We start from the raw sequence: 20,149 nt of genomic DNA, 5'->3' as shown, positions 1-20,149 counted from the left end.
CCAATAAAGGTTTAACCCCGTGATCACCCCCCCTCGCCAGTGTCACTAAGGCTGGGTTCACATTGCAGCGGTTTATGAGAACGAATGTGATTCGCACCGCACTGCAGTGCAAATCACATCCGATCTCTGTGCGATTCGAGTTCAGCCATACAGATAGTATGGCTGAATTCGTGTCGCACCCGCCGCAAATTCGCACGGGACCCTTTTTTTGGCCCGCAGCAGAATCGGATCGCATGGGTGTTCACACCATGCGATCCGAGTTTGCAGATCGCACTGCGATATGCGAACTGATCTGGGGGTGTCATTAACATTTCACTGACACTCCCAGCAGTTCGCATAGGGCAGTGTGAACTGCCGCCGGGAGGCATGCGATGCGGGAACCCGCCGCGGATTCATGGCGTTCCGGCATCGCTCCAGTGTGAACCCAGCCTAATAAGCGATCATTTTTCTGATCGCTGTATTAGTGTCACAGGTGACGCTAGTTAGGCAGGTAGGTATTTAGGTTCGCCGCAGCTTTTTATAGCGCCAGGGACCCCCATATACTACCGCATAAAGCCCCCTGATTGCCCCCTAGTTAAACCTTTCACCAGTGATCACCATATAACTGTTACAGGTGACGCTGGTTGGTTAGTTATTTTTTATAGTTTCAGGGCACCCGCCATTTATTACCTAATAAAGGTTTAACCCCCTGATCACCCGGCGGGTGTCATTTGTGACTGTAATAACTGTTAGGGCAGTTAGGGTTAGCCCCCTTTAGTTCTAAGGTACCCCCCTAACCCCCCAATAAAGGTTTAACCCCGTGATCACCCCCCGTCGCCAGTGTCACTAAGGCTGGGTTCACATTGCAGCGGTTTATGAGAACGGATGTGATTCGCACCGCACTGCAGTGCAAATGACATCCGATCTCTGTGCGATTCGAGTTCAGCCATACAGATAGTATGGCTGAATTCGTGTCGCACCCGCCGCACCCGCCGCAAACTCGCACGGGACCCTTTTTTTGGTCCGCAGCAGAATCGGATCGCATGGGTGTTCACACCATGCGATCCGAGTTTGTAGATCGCACTGCGATATGCGAACTGATCTGGGGGTGTCATTAACATTTCACTGACACTCCCAGCAGTTCGCATAGGGCAGTGTGAACTGCCGCCGGGAGGCATGTGATGCGGGAACCCGCCGCGCATTCGTGGCGTTCCCACATCGCTCCAGTGTGAACCCAGCCTAATAAGCGATCGTTTTTCTGATCACTGTATTAGTGTCACAGGTGACGCTAGTTAGGCAGGTAGGTATTTAGGTTCGCCGCAGCTTTTTATAGCGCCAGGGACCCCCATATACTACCGCATAAAGCCCCCTGATTGCCCCCTAGTTAACCCTTTCACCAGTGATCACCATATAACTGTTACAGGTGACGCTGGTTGGTTAGTTTTTTTTTATAGTTTCAGGGCACCCGCCATTTATTACCTAGTCTCACTAGTGTACCCCTAAATTTAGGGGTGTCTACTTTCCAAAATGGGGTCATTTGGGGGGGGTTTGTGCCATCTTGGCATTTTATTGCCTTCAAAACTGTAACGCCCTTAGAAAGCCTGAAGGCGGTCCTTGGTTTTCGGGGCCCCGTACGCGGCTAGGCTCCCAAAAAGTCCCACATATGTGGTATCCCCGTACTCAGGAGAAGCAGCAGAATTTATTTTGGGGTGTCATTTCACATATGCCCATGGCATGCGTGAGCAATATATCATTTAGTGACAACTTTGTGAAAAAAAAAAAAAAAAAAGTTTGTAATTTTCCCGCAACTTGTGGCAAAATATAAAATATTCCATGGACTCAACATGCCTCTCAGCAAATAGCTTGGGGTGTCTACTTTCTAAAATGGGGTCATTTGTGGGGGTTTTGTGCCATCTTGGCATTTTATGGCCTTCAAAACTGTAATAGGTAGTGAGGAGTGAAGTCAAATATTTACGCCCTTAGAAAACCTGAAGGCGGTTCTTGGTTTTCGGGGCCCCGTACGTGGCTAGGCTCCCAAAAAGTCCCACATATGTGGTATCCCCGTACTCAGGAGAAGCAGCAGAATTTATTTTGGGGTGTCATTTCACATATGCCCATAGCATGTGTGAGCAATATATCATTTAGTGACAACTTTGTGAAAAAAAAATAAAAAAAAATTAAAGTTTGTAATTTTCCCGCAACTTGTGGCAAAATATAAAATATTCCATGGACTCAAAATGCCTCTCAGCAAATAGCTTGGGGTGTCTACTTTCTAAAATGGGGTCATTTGTGGGGGTTTTGTGCCATCTTGGCATTTTATGGCCTTCAAAACTGTAATAGGTAGTGAGAAGTGAAATCAAAAATTTACGCCCTTAGAAAGCCTGAAGGCGGTGCTTGGTTTTCGGGGCCCCGTACGCGGCTAGGCTCCCAAAAAGTCCCACATATGTGGTATCCCCATACTCAGGAGAAGCAGCAGAATTTATTTTGGGGTGTCATTTCACATATGCCCATAGCATGTGTGAGCAATATATCATTTAGTGACAACTTTGTGTAAAAAAAAAAAAAAAATATTTTTTTTTTGTCATTATTCAATCGCTTGAGGCAAAAAAAATAAAATATTCAATGGGCTCAACATGCCACTTATCAATTTCCTTAGGGTGTCTACTTTCCAAAATGGGGTCATTTGGGGGGGTTTTGTACTGCCCTGCCATTTTAGCACCTCAAGAAATGAGATAGGCAGTCGTAAACTAAAAGCTGCGTAAATTCCAGAAAACGTACCTTAGTTTGTAGATGTGACAACTTTTGCGCAAACCAATAAATATACAATTATTGACTTTTTTTTTACCAAAGACATGTGGCTGAATACATTTTGGCCTAAATGTATGACTAAAATTGAGTTTATTGGATTTTTCTAATAACAAAAAGTAGAAAATATCATTTCTTTTCAAAATTTGCGGTCTTTTTACGTTTATATCGCAAAAAATAAAAATCGCAGAGGCAATCAAATACCATCAAAAGAAAGCTCTATTTGTGGGAAGAAAAGGACGCAAATTTTGTTTGGGTACAACATTGCATGACCGCGCAATTACCAGTTAAAGCAGCGCAGTGCCAAATTGTAAAAAGTCCTCTGGTCATTGACCAGCAAAATGGTCCGGTCTGAAGGTGGTTAAAGACTTTTTTTGTCTTTTTCCGTTTTATATCGCAAATAATAAAAAACGCTGTGGTAATTGAATACCACCAAAAGAAAGCTCTCTATTTGTGTGAAATCACACAACTTTCTTTTGGGTAAAGTGTTGCATGACCGCGCAGTCGCCATTTGAAGTAGGGCAGTGCTACCCTACAATGCAGGTGAGCTGAAAGACACTATGAAAGAAACCTGGGCTTCCATAACACCTCAACAGTGTCGCAGACTGATCGCCTCCATACCACACCACATTGATGCAGTAGTTCATGCAAAACAAGCCCCAACCAAGTATTGAGTGCGTACTATACTGTACATGGACATACTTTCATTAAGCCAACATTTCTGTATTAAAAATCCTTTTTTTTTTTTATTGGCCTTATGTAATATTCTGAGAGTTTGGGGTTTTCACTAGCTGCTCAAATGCTTGAAATATATCACTCTGTGTGTAATCTATATAATACGATTTTCACTTTTGGAATTGAATTACTGAAATAAAGTAACTTTTTGATGATCTAATTTGATGTATATATGTGTGTGTGTGTCTGTGTGTATGTATGTATGTATGTATGTATGTATGTATGTATATATATATATAATATATTATACACACACACACTCACCATAAAAAATACGATTTTAAAACAATTTGTGTGATAGAATTTTTGATGCCAGCTGAGACATGTTGCTGATGTAAGCTGTATGTTTTTCAGAAAAAGCAAGCGTTTCTTACAGTGCAAAAATGCAAAGATGTTTCTCAGGTCATACGTGAGCCAAAATTTTATAAGACTGAAAAAGCTCCTGTTCCCCAAAAAGCTAAGGTAAGTTGAAATTTTCTTATACGTCCACACTTCCACTGCCACTTTGTTCAAGTTATATATTTTGTGTTATAATTTGTAACATGAGACTTTCTGTAGGTAGCTGTGAAATATGTTAGTGCTGTGTAACTAAAGAAGAGTAACATAGTAGGTGAGGTTGAAAAAAGACATAAGTCCATCAAGTCCAACCTATGTGTTTACCAGATATGTCAGTATTCCATTAATAATATTAATGGTTGGAGGGTTAGGTTTATGTGTTGCTAAATAACACTGTAATGTGATGCATTATGCAGCATATCGCTATAGCGCTCATCCTCTAATATGGCTTATTGGCAAACATTTTTTTGGGGTAGCCATTATTTGTTGGTATTTCCTGAAAAGAAGACTGCTGACAAGTACTCACTAGATCTGTGCTAACTTTCAAAATGTGGAATATTGGTCAACCTTCAAGTGTTTAAAAAAAGCTTCTCCCTTTTCTGCAGTGGTAGAAAGCTTTATTAACCACTAAAGCCCCGGGGGCTTCCTGACCAGAGCATTTTTTGCGATTCGGCACCTTTCGATTTAACTGACAGTTGCGCAATGTTGTACCCAAACAAAATTGATGTCCTTTTTTCCTCACAAATAGAGCCTTCTTTTGGTGGTATTTGATTGCCTCTGCAGTTTTTTTTTTTTTTTTATCGTGATTGCAACATTATGGCGGACACTTCGGACAATTTTGACACATTTTTGGGACCATTGCCATTAATACAGCGATCAATGCTATAAAAATGCATGTATTACTGTAAAAATGGCACTGGCAGTGAAGGAGTTAACACTAGGGGGCGATCGAGGGGTTAACTGTGTTCATTGGGAGGTGATTATAACTGAAGGGGGAGGGGGCTGACTAGAGGAAGTGATGGATTGTGGTTCCTAGCTAATAGGAACACATGATCTGTCACTCCTGTCAGAACAGAACAGGGAAGTGTGTGTTTACTGTCTCTCCTGCTCACGATCGCTCGTGGCCGATGGTCAAGACTGTTGGCCAAAAGCATTGGCACCCCCGCCGTGCAGCAGGCACGCACGCGCCTGCTATCCCGACCCCACAAGCCGACGTTTAGCTACGACAGCTTGCACAGGGGGTCCAGCCTGCCGCAGCATACCTGCGGCGGCTGGTCGAGAAGCGCTTAAAAACCTCCTTCGTCCTTGTACTCCTATGTATAGCTATTATAAAAGCAGAAGTGATCTGGGAAGTATACATAACCTTTTATGCATCACAGAACACTTTTTTTTTTCTTTTAAAGCAGGTTTAGCCACATTTTAGAATTTCTAGTTGGATTCTGGCTCACTTAATTCTATTTTCCCTCAAAGAAATTAAACTGACTGCACCTAATCGTGTGTGTGTGTGTGTGTGTGTGTCACCATTTAAAAGCCATTACATCCATTTATGTGTGTTTTAGAAATGTCCTGTATGTCCGTGTGAATGAGGCCTGATTTTGTTTTCTCTTCACATTAAACAAAAAATGTTTCTTAAAACTAGAGTGTAATGTATTTAAAAAGAACCAAGCACAGTTGGCTTTTCCATCTTAAAGTGATTGTAAAGTCTCGTTTAAAAAAAAAAAAAAAAAAAAAACTTGTTATACTTGCCTCCTCTGTGCAGTTGGTTTTGCACAGAGCATCCCAGATCCTCCTCTTCTCGGGGTCCCTCTTCGCTGCTCCTGGCCCCTCCTTTCTGTCAAGTGCCCCCACAGCAAGCAGCTTGCTATGGGGGCACCCGAGCCGACTCACAGCTCCGTGTGTCCATTCACACACTGAGCCCCGCCCCCTCTTCTCTAATTGGCTCACTGACTTTGACAGGAGAGAGCCAATGATGTCGCTGCTGAGTCTCAGCCAATCAGGGGTCCTGGATGGCTAAGACACTCGAGGACATCGCTGGAGAGAGATTGGGCTCAGGCAAGTAATTGGGGAGGGGGGTGCTGGGGAGGCTGCTACATACAGAAGGTTTTTTAATCTTAATGCATAGAATGCATTAAGATAAAAAAAAACTTCTGCCTGTACAACTCCTTTAAATTTTTGGTGCATACTTTTTTTTTTTTTTTTAAGATTTTTTTTGTTTTTCGTTTTTTTACTGCCTTAGTGGTTAGCACAGATAAGGGAGTCCGATGCTATTTAAATAGTTGGTACCTTTTTATAAAGTATAATTCATACATCTAGAAGCTGTCAGGTTTTGACAGGTCATCAGTTTCCAGACCGCTGGTGATCTTAAATCCCCTGACTCAGTTTGGACAATGACAAAGTAGATGCAGTTAAATATGGGGCGAGCCTTTCATAAGTTAGTCTGTGTGGTAATAATTATTTAATGGGGAGTATTCTGATCCTTGCATAAGCCATATTGTGACTGGTTCTCTTTAAAGCTATTCGCAAACATTTTAGTTTTTTCTTTGACAGAGGTTTCGGCACCTGATGGTGTCTCCTACCATGCACAGGCAGATCCATCAGATCTTGGCAGCATTTCACACCTTAATTCAAGTTAAGTCAGGCAAGGTCAAACTGTCTTTATTCTCTTTGTGAAAAAGCAATGCAGATCATCAGCATAAATTGGCTCAATTTATTATTTTAATGTGCACAGTACACAGATGAAAATGATAACATGTTGGCCATTTTGCAGATTCCTACCAATATGCAAGTATACAAACTCTTAACCTTTCTTATGGACTGGATGTATGCATCAGAAGAAAGTAGAAGCGGAGACAAGCCATTATGCACAGACAAATTGCCTGTAAACTGTGTGCAGGAAAAGTGTGCCAAGGTAAGCTTATTACAACATTTTATGGTGCTCTTCTGGAGTTGCAGGTTTCAACAGAACACTGTCGCTTATCCTGCCAGAATTGTTCACTGTGCTTGAGCACAAATGCGTGTTAATTAAAGGAGAACTATGGCCAAAGCTCTTTTGCCCATATTTCTCCTATAGATCACAGGAGTGCACTTATTTCTGCACTCCTGTGACCCAGAATCAGCCGTCAGGGGGCCAACAGCGGGCTAAAGCCCGCTGTCTATACAAGCAGATGGCAACCACCCCAACCCAAACCCTGCTGTCAGCTGACGTCACAGCGTCAATCCAGGCTCTACAGGAATCCAAACAATAATATTGGGATCCGCCCAGATTTATGACTAGCAGCTGGCTTAGCTTCTCAGCGCACTGCTGAGAGCCTCAGCCAGCTGCTCCCACTCTCTCCACAGTCCAGTGCTCCAATGAGACCTGGAGGGGCAGAGCACAGAGCCGGTGACTGACAATTACCACTTTGTGCTCAGCAGAGCCAAGAACTGAATGATAATTGGTCTATGATTGTTATCTGTGTAAAGGTTGCAGTCGACGGCTGCAGCATCAGATCAATACTGCATCCAGCTAGGCGAGTATGATTGTTTATTTTCATTTCCTGCACTTCTCTTTTAAGTTTTGTCTATGTCTTGTTGCACAGAGCTCTGAAAAAGTACAATACAAATTAGCTGCTGATGCAGAAATGGACTTTGTGTTTTATGATATCAAAATTGGACAAAAATGAATGAGCTGAGATGGACATTATGTCAGATCACCTGCTTTGAATGAAGAGATAAGCCTCTCATTTTGTTTTTACAGTTTCCACAGGATACAGCAACTATATATTGCATTTATACATTCAATTTCTAGTTTTTATATACTCAACTGGCTGTACACTGATCAACATTTTTTCCGGTTCAGCAGGGACTGCCAATGTCTGTCCCCGCTTTACAGAAGATGATTGATCAAGGGACATGCTGAAAAATGTTTGTCACATTTATCAATCAGCAACTACTGCCACTAATCAGTTTTCTGACAGTGGCAAGTCCTGTCCTCATGGGGATTCCTTCTCCCCACTGACCATCGCACTATTTACAGTGAGTTGTAGATATACCGTAGTAATTATTAGCTTCCTTCAGATCAGAAAGTTATTTTAAGGTTTCCTCCTGGTTGAAAAGGTTGCAAAGTCATGTGGTAATTTGTTTCTTTTTTTCTTTTCTTTTTTAAAGTTCCGTGGAATAAATCCATACAATATATGAAAAAGTGATATAAAGTATAATACCACGCCAAACTGTTTTTCTCTTTCATTCATTGACAGACACAGCTCCAGTAATCTTGACCATAGGTTTTTTACGCCACCTTCAGGAGAGAACTAGGCAGAACATGTAATACATGTGAAAAACAGAACTTTACAGTTACGCCCAGGTAATAACCCCTCAGCCTGTTTCCTGAAGCTCAGTTTTATTCTGCCTAGTAAAGGAGAAGGACCTAGGCTCCCTGCCGGACCATTGGTCCTGGGATTTTTTTCTGGATTTTTGTCTTTTGCGCAAGATTTTAAGATCCTGTGATCTGCTATCAACAGCCGGCTGGGTGACAGGCTGGATAATATAGATCCTTGTAGTCTCCCCAGCCTGACCATCGAGCGTGTGCAGACCCTAGTTGCGCTCTGGGTCGGGCACGACATGCCCCTCAGGCTCCAGGGGCAGCCGGTGAGCGCAACGCTCCAGGGCACACATATGACCGGACTACCGATGTCTTTGTCACAGTGTGCCGTGGCCAGCAGCCACCCCATACTGCTCGGGTGTGGGTCTGTGATGGGATGTCCCAAGCTCGTCTGGATGGTAAGTACAGCTCTTCCTGATTGAGCAGCTAGGCATTCCCTGGGAGGTCAATTAGGGGGTCCCTCTCCTCCCTCTCTTCTCTCCCTGCCCCTATCCCCCCCCCCCCTCTGTGGGGGATGCTGCATGACTGGGCTAGTGAGCTGTGTGTGTACCTGAGCCAGGGGGGCTCTGATCCTGGTTTGGGGGCTGCACTGGTTGTCTGTGTCCCTGGGTTGTCTGTGGTCTCTCTGCTGGTGTCTGTGGGCTCTGCATGTGCTGCCGCCATAGCGATGTCTGCCGCCATTATCTCTGTTCATTCACTGTGTATAGTTACTTGTCGGCCATTTTCTGTGAGTCTCTGTGGAAAGCATGGTCGGTGGCCATTTTCCCGAAGTTCGACGGCCATTTTCCCTGTGATTGTCCCTTATACAGGGCAGCCAACAGCCATTTTGTTGTATCCTCAGCACAGTTTTTATCCTCTGCGCTGGCATCTGTAACTCAGAACAGTGCGGTTTTTTGTTCTGGTCTCCTGGGAGCTGACACTGGACACAGGCACCTGTAACAGCATGGCGCAGCACTCGGTCAGGGTGGTGAGTCCTGCGGTGGGGGCCCCTCGGTCTGCAGCAGCTAGGAGGGTGGAATTGAGCACCTGTCCTAAGTCCCCAAGGGTGGCAGAAAGGGTGGGTCAGCATGGCTTCAGAAACTGGTGTTTCTTCCCCAGAACCTCCTTCAATTGCAACCGGCTTGTCTGCAAACAGTGCAGTGCCTTTGGACGCTTTGTCGGCGGTCCTTGAAACGTTCGTTGCCAGGGTGGAGGCGGTGTGAGGGCGCAAATGTGGTAAAAAGCAGCCCCTGCCCCCCCCTTGAGTTCTGACTCAGACTTGGGCCCCGCAGTGACTGGCGGCCCCTGCTCTGATGTGTCCAGGTCCGTGCAAGACAAGTGCTAGTTGGAGCACTTGTGCGTGATACCCTAAAAATTCAGGATACAGCAGGTTCCTCTGCTGAAGTAGAGGTCCCTTTTGAGTCCTGTAAGCCAGCCCGTACACCTAAGGTACTTCCGTATCTAACTTATTTTGATAAGTTCATATACAAAGAATGGAGAAGCCTGCAATGGACCTTCTCGATCTCAAAAAAGAATGGTGGTGCGTTACCCCTTTGAGGAGAACCTTCTTAAAAAAAATGGTCGGCTCCTCCAGTCGTGGACCCCCCATTATCCAGGTTAAATAAAATAACCACGATTCCGGTAGAGGGGACACCTGCCGACAGAAAGGCCAAGGCGGTGGCTTGTTCCTTGTTTACGGTAGTGGGGTCAACGATACGACCAGTAGTGGCCACAGCATTAGTGTCACTGAGTGGAGCTGGCAGTTCAGTTGGTGCATGGCCTTAAGTATGTCTGTGACATGGCCCTGGATATGCTTCCCCTGCTCTCCAGGGCATCAGTGTCAGCAGTGGTGCTGCGGCACCTGATTTAGCTGATCTGCTTGTCTGCGGACCAGGCATCTAAAAAAGCCTTGACGGATTTACCCTTCCTTGGTGAGTGGCTTTTTGGAGCCTCGTTGGGTGACATTGTTAAGAATGTCACAGGTGGGAAGAGCACCTTGCTCCCACAGTCCAGGAAAGGTAAGGAGCCACGCCGCAGGCAAGGGCCCTCTTTTCCGCTCAAAAGAGGCTTTTTCGTCCGCCCAGGACTTCAGCAAAACGCTCCCAGTCCGACAGGGCCACTACTGAGGGACAGAAGAGTCCCTGGGCTCACAAGCCTAGCAAGCCAGCGAGCAAGAGTGCTACTGCATGAAGGTTTTCCCCCACCCAGGTGGGGGGTTTCCTTCAGGAGTTTGCAGCCCGTCGGGCCTCTCGGCTGTCCGACCAATGGGTCTGCGAACTGATTTCATCAGACTACAAGATAGAGTTCCTCTTTTGGCCACGAAACATATTCTTCCCCTCGAGCATACCCTTACTCCCGGCTAGCCGGGAAGCTCTGTTGGGGACAGTAAGGGACCCGCTAAGCCACAGGCTGATAGAGCCTGTTCCAGAAATGGAAAGGTTTCAGGGGTTCTACTCCAATATGTTTGTAGTCCCCAAAAAGGAAGGGGTACGTCCATTCTTTGACCTGAAAGCCCTTAATTGCTTTGTAAAAGTACAGAGGTTCAGAATGGAATCAGATTGCTCAGTAGTCGCTGCACTCCATCAGGGGGACTCCCTGGCATCTTTGGACATCCAAGATGCGTACCTGCACATACCCATATGCCTCAGGCATCAGAGGTTTCTGCCATTTGAAGACCACTACCAATTTGTGGCTCTCCCCTTTGGCTTGGCTTCAGCACCTGGGTTACCTAGATTGCAATCCTGGGTTATCTAGACGATCTCCTCCCAAGAGCAGTACGTATTAGGCTTATATCTCCATGTGTGAGGAGATGGGGTGGCACCTATTCCGTTTCAAGGGTCCCGCTGTTCCTACAGCGAGGAGTATACGAGAAACTGGCTTTAAGCACTATATCAAGGGACAGATATCAGCCTTGGCTGTCTTTTTCCAATGAACCCTGGCATCTCACTCTAGTGAGCACCTTTGTACAAGGGGTCCAGAATGTAGTCCCTCCGGTATGTCCACCCTTGCCTCCGTGGGATCTGAACCTGGTACTATCGGCTGTTGATTCCCAGAAAGTGGTCTTCCTAGTGGCCATCACATCGGCCAGGAGGGTTATCCACAAGGATAAGGTGGTGTTGCGTCTGAAACCCTTTCTACCGAAGGTGGTTTTGGCTTTTCACTTCAATGAAGACATTGTGTTACAATCTCTGTGTCATAAACCGACACATCCTAAGGCGGTGCCCCTCCATTCCCTGGACATGGTCTGGGCTCTAAGGGTATATCTGTCTGCCACGGCTCCCTTCCGGAAGTCAGACTCTCTGTTCATTTTGGTAGCTGGTCCGGAAAAAGGGATGGCAGTCTCGTCGGCCACCATTTCCAGGTGGATCAGACAGATTGTGGTCCAGGCTTATGCCTTGAAGGGGAAGGTGCCCCCCCTTTCCTGCCACGGCCCATTCCACCAGGGTAGTTGGGACCTCTTGGGCTTTCCCACATCAAGCGTCAGTCGCTCAAGTGTGTGAGGCGGCGACTTGGTCGTCCATTCACACTTTTACAAAGTTCTACCAAGTGGATGTAAGCTTTGGCCGCAAAGTTTTGCAGGCGGCCATGTAATGTTGCAATTTTACACTCTCTTTCTTCTGTTAAGAGAAAGTTACCTTTTTAAATGTTAATGCACTCTGCTGCATATGTTGACCACAAGTTCTGATGCAGTTGGTTCAGATAGTGACTCCCCCGTTGGGGAGCACCTCTGGTTGTGCGTGAACTTATGTTGCTGTTCCCACCCCTCGTTATGACACTGCTTGGGGACGTCCCTACGGTCAAGATTACTAGAGCTGTGTCCGTCTGAAGTTCATTGGCGGACACAGCACCCTCCCCTCCTATTGGTTTAAGTTATACTGCTTGTTGATGTACTGAGCTGCAGGAAACAGGCTGAGGGGTTATTACCAGAGGGACCGCCCCCTGGGCGGAACTGTAATGTTCTGTTGTTTTCACATGTATTACATGTTCTGCCTAGTCCTCTCCTGAAGGTGGCGTAATAACCCTACAGTCAAGATTACTGGAGCTGTGTCCGACAATGAACTTCAGAGAAAAGGATTTTACGGTGAGAACAAAAATCCTATTTTTTTTATTTTTTTAAACCTGCCTTTTTAATATCACTTTAAGCTCTATCGAAGCCCATCAATAAAAATGTAACGTATTGCTTACAAGTCGTTAGATGTGATGAATGCATTCATTTTTGTTGCCAGTGATACATTTCCTCTCCTAGGATGACACCTGTAATGTATTGAGAAACAACATTGTCGCCCTAAGACAGGAAGTTTATTGGGACTATATAACACCTCCCACGCTCCTCATCTGCACAACTTAGGGGAAGGTGTATTGTAAAATATAGAGGTAACCTGGACAACAGCTCTCTCGGCTCTTTTACACCTCAGGTTCAGAGACAGGCTTTCAGTCGCAGCCAGTGAGGAGCAGGGCCGAGCCGCAGTCTGTGTGTGTCTATGGACACACAGAGCAGCGGCTCAAGAGCGAGCCTGCTTGGGCACTTGACAGGAGGGAGGGGCCAGGAGCGCCGGCAGGGGACCCTAGAAGAGGAGGATCAGGGCTGCTCTTTGTAATACCATTACCGTGAGCAGGTATGTATAATATGTTTTGTTATATAAAGAAAAAAAAAAAAAAAAGCCTTTTTTCCCCCTTATAGGCTTGGTTATAAAAGGCTGGATTAGGGATGCACAAAAGATGCCTTTCAAGAAAAAAGTTTGTTTTGGTGGGAATAACTTTTTGCCATTTGGCCTTTTTTTTGCAAAAAAAAAGGAACTACATTTAAAATAAATATATATATATATATATTTTTTTTTTTTTCGTTTTTCAGGCCCTGCCTATTATTGTGGAGCAGTTTGAATGGATGCCATATGTCAATGCCAAGATGCATTTATCATTCATGAGGTTTACATATTGGACTGTGGTTCAGCTTGATTCTGCGACACAGGTAAAGCTAATTATACTTCTAGCTGGACTTCTGTAATGCAGTTTCTGTAGATTTAAGAATACAAATCTTTTTCTGGATTGACCTCACGCAGCAGTATTTTATATCCACGTCGTAGCTGTCTGTTCTTTTATATGTTGGCTCCTTATGCTATGATCTCCATTCATTGTTTTACACTACGTTTTTCCCTTTCTTATGGCCACAGTCCACCATGACCTCAACTCTAAGGCGAATTGGCGATGAAACTTATAAAGGAGTTCTGTGTAATTCCACAGAAGATAATGGCATGGAACGCAAGCCGAAATCTGTAGCTTTTTTTAAGAGTAATAATTTACCACTCCGATTTATTTCAACACTGGTTGTTCTCAAAACTGTAACACAAGGTAAGCATTTTGGTGTTTTGTGAAATAAAATATGGGAATGACTAAATCTTTTCTTTGAATTAGAGCTCAATAGATACAAAAAACGGGATATATTCCACTGCATTAAGCTTCATGCTGATCTTAGATCTCTAATATTAGCAAAATTAATAACTGCATTACATTGACTTTTTATAAGTCCCTGGGTTACAAATAAGCTATGGTCTGTAGGTTTGCTCTTAATTTAAATCTGTTTGCAAGTCGGAACAGGTCCATTTTTGAAGTGTAGCTCCAGCAAAAAAAAAAATATTTTTAAGCTTTTTGGATAGCATATCGAAGGGTTAACACCCCTGTAATGTTTGTTTTGCTGTTTATGCACCTGTTCAGAAGATTTCACATCACTTTCTATCCCAATGACAATTGAATTTTTAAAATGTTGGGTTGTTGTGGAAGCAAGCCTTGGTGATAAAGCATCAGTGGAGACACCTTTTTCCTCATAATAACTCTAATGCCGCGTATGCACGACTGGACTTTCCAGCAGAAAAGGTCCAACGGAATCATTCCGTCGGATATTATGATCATGTGTGGGCTTCATCTGACTTTTTTCTTCAAAAATTCAGACGGACCTAGAAATAGAACATGTTTCAAATCTGTCCGATGGACTCAATTTCTATTGGGAAAACCATTCGTCTGTATGCTGGTCCGACGGATCAAATACAACGCAAGGGCGGCTATTGGCTACTGGCTATTGAACTTCCTTTTCTAGTCCCGTCATACGTCATCACGTAAAAAAAAAAAAAAACTCCACTATGGTGAAGACCAAAGAGCTGTCGAAGGACACCAGAAACAAAATTGTAGACCTGCACCAGACTGGGAAGACTGAATCTGCAATAGGCAAGCAGCTTGGTGTGAAGAAATCAACTGTGGGAGCAAAAATTAGAAAATGGAAGACATGCAAGACCACTGATAATCTCTCTCTATCTGGGGCTCCACGCAAGATCTCCGGTGGGACCAATGTAAAAAAAGGCTACCATCAGTAACACACTACGCCGCCAATGACTCAGATCCTGCAGTGCCAGATGTGTCCCTCTGCTTAAGCCAATACATGTCTGGGCCCGTCTGAGGTTTGCTAGAGAGCATTTGGATGATCCAGAAAAGGATTGGGAGAATGTCATATGGTCAGATGAACCCAAAGTAGAACTGTTTGGTAGAAACACAACTCGTCGTGTTTGGAGGAGAGAGAATGCTGAGTTGCAACCAAAGAACACCATACCTACTGTGAAGCATGGGTGTGGCAACATCATGCTTTGAGGCTGTTTCTCTGCAAAGGGAACAGGACGACTGATCCGTGTACATGAAAGAATTAGTGGGGCCATGTATCGTGATATTTTGAGTGCAAACCTCCTATCAGCAAAGGCATTGAAGATGAAATGTGGCTGGGTCTTTCAACATGACAATGATCCCAAACACACCGCCCGGGCAACAAAGGAGTGGCTTCATAAGAAGCATTTCAAGGTCCTGTAGTGGCCTTGCCAGTCTTCAGATCTCAACCCCATAGAAAACCTTTGGAGGGAGTTGAAAGTCCGTCTTGCCCAGCGACAACCCCAAAAAATCACTGCTCTAGAGATCTGCATGGAGGAATGGGTCAATATACCAGCAACAGTGTGTGACAACCTTGTGAAGACTTACAGAAAACGTTTGACCTCTGTCCTTGCCAACAAAGGATATATAACAAAGTATTGAAATTAACTTTCTTTTTGATATTGACAAAATACTAATTTTCCACCATAATTTGCAAATAAATTCTTTAAAAAATCAGACAATGTGATTGTCTGGATTTGTTTCCACATTTTGTCTCTCATAGTGTATACCTATGATGACAATTACAGGCCCCTCATCTTTTTAAGTGAGAGAACTTGCACAATTGGTGGCTGACTAAATACTTTTTTGCCCCACTGTAGATGTGACTGAAATTTACTGGATTGAACTTTGTGACAAAAATCTGAATACTTTTTCCCTAATAATCTCTATTGAAGTTGTTTATAGTCTAGTTTGTTCAAACACAGGTGATCAGCGGTTATAGATGGCTTGTTTTCAGGCAACCACTTTTGATTGTTACATTTTTGGATAAAAAGTGATTGAAGTTGCCTGAAAGTTGCCACATATGTGGCCAGTTTTAGTGTATGGCTCTGCTTAAAGCCCAACTCCAGTAAAAAAATAAAATTTTCTCGCTACACAGTGTGGCTGTGCTCTCACTTGCAATGGTTAACTGCTCGTTTCCTGTAGGGTTGAACACAGAGCCTATTCTCACCCCATTATTCGATCCTCTGGAAACCAGCGCTCCCCCAGCGGTGGACTGTTCCTGATATCTGCACATCCAGAGCCTGTCTATGGGCGTGGTGATGTCAGGAACATTCCACTATCTAAGACCACGGGAGGGGTAGGCACTGCAGGGGACCGGTATTGCACTGGGAGGATCATTGGATTAGGTGAGTATATCTCAGCTCTCCAATCCCAACGAGCAGTTAACCCATGCAGTGCGGGGACATCCCACTGCATGGAAAAAAAATGCCCCTAGTTAAGTCTTACGTTTTTTTTCAGGCTCTTTCTTGTGGTTTTATCTGCGTGTTTTTACATGCACCTGCAAGCATATTTCAAGCATTTTACAGGTGTTCTCAAGCTTTAGACATATTTCTTTTAGACAGTAAAAACCACTAGGGGGAGGAGACAAGTTCTTACAGTTTTAAAAATGCTTGAAATACTCCTAAAAAAAAAAAAAAAAAAAAGGATTTAAAACACTTGATTTAAGCATTTTCAGGCATTCTCAGTGAAGTATATGGAAACAAAAAACCCAAAATATGCCTCGGAATCGGCCCATGTATTTTTTGCAGCTTCAGACTTTGGCCTACATGTTTCTGAGTGCACATATGTGAACAGTCTCAGTGGTATAATGTGAGGTTTTGGACGTTGACATGCTCAGGCGTAACAGGGGCTTTATTGGATAACATGCCCAGCAATGTACATGCATTGAGTTAAAGCAGCCTATTGAAGAAGAAAAGGCTAGACTCAGCCCACCAAGGTATACTTATAATACAAATATCTTTTTCATTTATTACATACTACAAGGAGAAAGTATATGCAAAAGAGCTGAAAATTGATATTAAAGTGGTGATCCAATATCAAGTTTCAACTCTTTTGCATATACTTTCTCCTTGTAGCATGTAATAAATGGCTATCGCCAAGGACTGTACATGATTATACAAGCTGTTTAATATGAACATAATGCACAAGAATGGACAAAAATATTTTCTGATGCATGAAAAGGCATGTTAGTGCATTACCGTGCTTTGTTTTATGCATCAGAGATGCCTCGTCATTCACAATAAATGGCACCACAATGCGATAACACATGTAACTTGCATTAACGCACATTATGGTAACATGTGCGTTACTGTACCACATCACAAAGGTGTAATTCTGAACTTACAATATAGAATATAAAACATTAGGCATGCTTATTAATCTGTTTTTTAAATAAGAGGGCATACAATTTTAGTTAGATTCTTTTCTTTTTTACCTACTATACATTACATTGCTACGCTGTGCACTGCAGTGTTGTGGTGGCCAAGAAGGTATTACTATGGCAGCCTTCTGTGTTAGAAAGCAAAATATTGGTATGTAAATGACATGTAGGCTGCAATGGAAGAGGCTGTGTGATGCTGGGCCTTACACAGCCAGATATATGCAGCAGTCCATTTGAGCAAGAGGATTTATTTTAATGATTCCTCTTTTCCCCATTGTGCCAAGAAAGATTTTAAAGAGGAGAGAGCAGATGCCCTTCATGACTGAAGGCAAGTAACCTTTAACCATACTGTCAAGTGACAGTATGGTTAGAAAAAATGTCATACAAAATAATTAGGCAATGCTGTCATAAATTAGCTCTATTGTGAGACAATAACTCTTTTACAGAAAACTCCTAACTTTTGTGGGACTTTTTGTGGTTAAAAAGAGTCATGGCTAATGGATCCTTCCTGACAGCTTGTAGCAGTATAATCTTTATCTCAAAGTAAGGTTCGAGGCTCGGTACGATGTGGGAACCCTGCAAATCCACTTCGGGTTTTCGCATCGCACCTGACTCGCAGGCAGTTCACACTGCCCTATGCAAACCGCTGGGAGTGTCAATACAAAGGTAATAACGCCCCCAGATCGGTTTGCATATCACAGTGTGAACTGTCAATTCAGACAGGAATCTGATGCAATCCGATTCTGGTGCGGACCAAAAAAAAGGGTCCTGCATGACTTTGGTCCAAATGCAATGCAAATTCAGCCATACAAACTGTATGGCTGAGTTTGCATCGCACAGTCATCACATGCGATTGGCACAGTAGTGTGGTGCGAATCACATTCAATGTCTGACATCGCACCAATGTGAACCCAGCCTCAAACACAAACAACCTTATCTACATAATCTATCCTGTCGTTTAGAAGACTTAAGCTGGATATACACTATACAATTTCCTTTATAATTTTTCCTTTAGATTTACCAAAACCATATCACATGAGGTTAAACCTAAACACTTTCAATTTTGTATGCAATCAGGTAGGCCTCTGTACTACATATTTAAGGGTAAATCTAAAGGAACTCAAACAACAAAAGTCGTATAGTGTATATCCAGCATTAAGTGATACTAAAATCTTGTTTGTTATTTTTAAACAAAAAATTAATAAAATTTTTTATAATTACCTGCTCTGTGCATTGGTTTTGCACAAACCAGCCCAGATCCTCCTCTTCTCGTGTCCCTCTTCAGTGCTCCTGGCCCCTCCTTCCTGTTGTGTGCTCCCACAGCAAGCAGCTTGCTATAGGGCCACTCAAGCCACAGTTCCCTGTGTCCATTCAGACACAGACCTGTGCCCCGACCCCACCCCCTCTCTATCCACATTGGCTCACATGCAGCATCGCTGGATCTAGATGGGGCTCAGGTATTAAGGAGGCTGCAGCACACAGAAGGTTTTACCTTAATGCATAAAATGCAGTAAGATTAGAGGTGCACCGAATGGAAATTTTGGTACCGAAAATACAGGATGCACTTGGGCAGAAACCAAAACCAAAAATTACAGTTTTAAAAAATATTTATATTTTTATATATAATTGTATTATGTTCGACTTTTTTTTAATAAATATCAATTTAAATGAATATGACTTTATCGTCGGACATTATTGGCTCCTTTTAGCACAAGAAAAATGTATCCCTTTAAATTCTATGTATGTCTACACACTGGTCCGTTGGGCTTCCATTGCGATGTTAAAAATCCTGCTTGCTTCATTTTTGGTCAGTTAAAAAAAACTCGCCTCCCAGTTCAAATGCGTTGAAAGCAGCAAGAAAGCATCAACGCACCCCGTGTTACATTTTCAACAACATTTTCAGCCAAAATTTTGGCATATTATCTAAGATAAAAAAAAAACCTTCTGGCTTTAGAACCACTTTAAGTACTCCTATATAGTTTAATCTATATTTTCATACTGTACTATGCAGACATATATATTTTTTGTCTGGTATGTCAAATGCTTATTTTATTACTTTCAGTGGACTACCTAGCTCAGGCCTTGGATTCCCTTTGCATGGACCTGAAATGTGATGAGGGAAGAATATTGTTCTTGGAGTATCAGGCTGTGCCAATGGTTGTACATCTCCTACATCTCACCAATAGAGGACTTATTTCCAGCGTCCTTGATATTTTACTTCAACTTTCAATGGAGACCAGTAAGTACTACAATTACTAAGTAATTTGAGTTAATGCAGGACTCCAACCATTTTTGTTTTTTTTTTGTTTTTTTTTGGGGGGGGGGGTGTGGGGGGGGGGAAAGGTTAGTATTCACTTTCTCTCCTAATTATGCCCATTTTCAGTTGATCTCTAATCTTGTGTATAATCATTTGTGTAAAGTAAGAAAAGTTTAAATTGATTTGCATTTTAATGAGTGAAATAAGTATTTGATCCCCTATCGCTCAGCAAGATTTCTGGCTCCCAGAAATGCTCCCTGCTCCTAATCTCAGCTTGTTACCTGTATAGAAGACCCCTCTCCACAGAAGCAATCAAACTGATTTTAATCTCTCTACCATGGCCAAGACCAAAGAGCTGTCCAAGGATGTCAGACAAGATTGTAGACCTACACAAGGCTGGAATCGGCTAAAAGACCATCACCAAGCTGCTTGGTGAGAGGACGACAACAGTTGATTGCAATTATTCGCAAATGGAAGAAACACAAAATAACTGTCAATCTCCCTCTGGTCTGGGGAAGGCCTTGTGGAGTTTCAATGATCATGAGAACGGTGAGGAATCCGCTCAGAACTACATGGAAAAATCTTGTCAATGATCTCAAGGAAGCTGGGATTATAGTCGCCAAGAAAACAATTGGGAACACACCATGCCATAAAGGACTGAAATCCTACAGCACCCACAAGGTCCCCCTGCTCAAGAAAGCACATGTACAGGTCTCTCTGAAGTTTGCTATTAAACATCTGAATGATTCAGAGGAGAACTGGATGAAAGTGTTGTGGTCTGATGAAACCAAAGTCAAGCTCTTTGGCATCAACTCAACTTGCCGTGTTTGAAGGAGGAGGAATGCTGCCT

The 20,149-nt window shown here is 43.4% G+C and overlaps 1 protein-coding gene across 3 annotated transcripts in view; it reads left to right on the top strand.

The window, feature by feature from the left end:
• Positions 1-20,149, top strand: part of CCDC138 (coiled-coil domain containing 138) — a 92,821-nt gene that overhangs the window by 48,292 nt on the left and 24,380 nt on the right. For all 3 annotated transcript variants that reach the window (XM_077482608.1, XM_077482607.1, XM_077482609.1), the window contains exons 8-12: positions 3,874-3,981; positions 6,623-6,763; positions 13,047-13,163; positions 13,366-13,543; positions 19,105-19,281. In XM_077482608.1, coding sequence (XP_077338734.1) covers positions 3,874-3,981; positions 6,623-6,763; positions 13,047-13,163; positions 13,366-13,543; positions 19,105-19,281 — 721 coding nt within the window. The remainder of the gene's footprint in view (positions 1-3,873; positions 3,982-6,622; positions 6,764-13,046; positions 13,164-13,365; positions 13,544-19,104; positions 19,282-20,149) is intronic.

Source organism: Lithobates pipiens, unplaced genomic scaffold (genome assembly GCF_037356315.1).
Source record: "Lithobates pipiens isolate NorthernLeopardFrog02 unplaced genomic scaffold, aLitPip1_a1.2 Scaffold_16, whole genome shotgun sequence".
NCBI lineage: Eukaryota > Metazoa > Chordata > Amphibia > Anura > Ranidae > Lithobates > Lithobates pipiens.
This window is presented reverse-complemented; position numbering and strand designations above follow the sequence as displayed.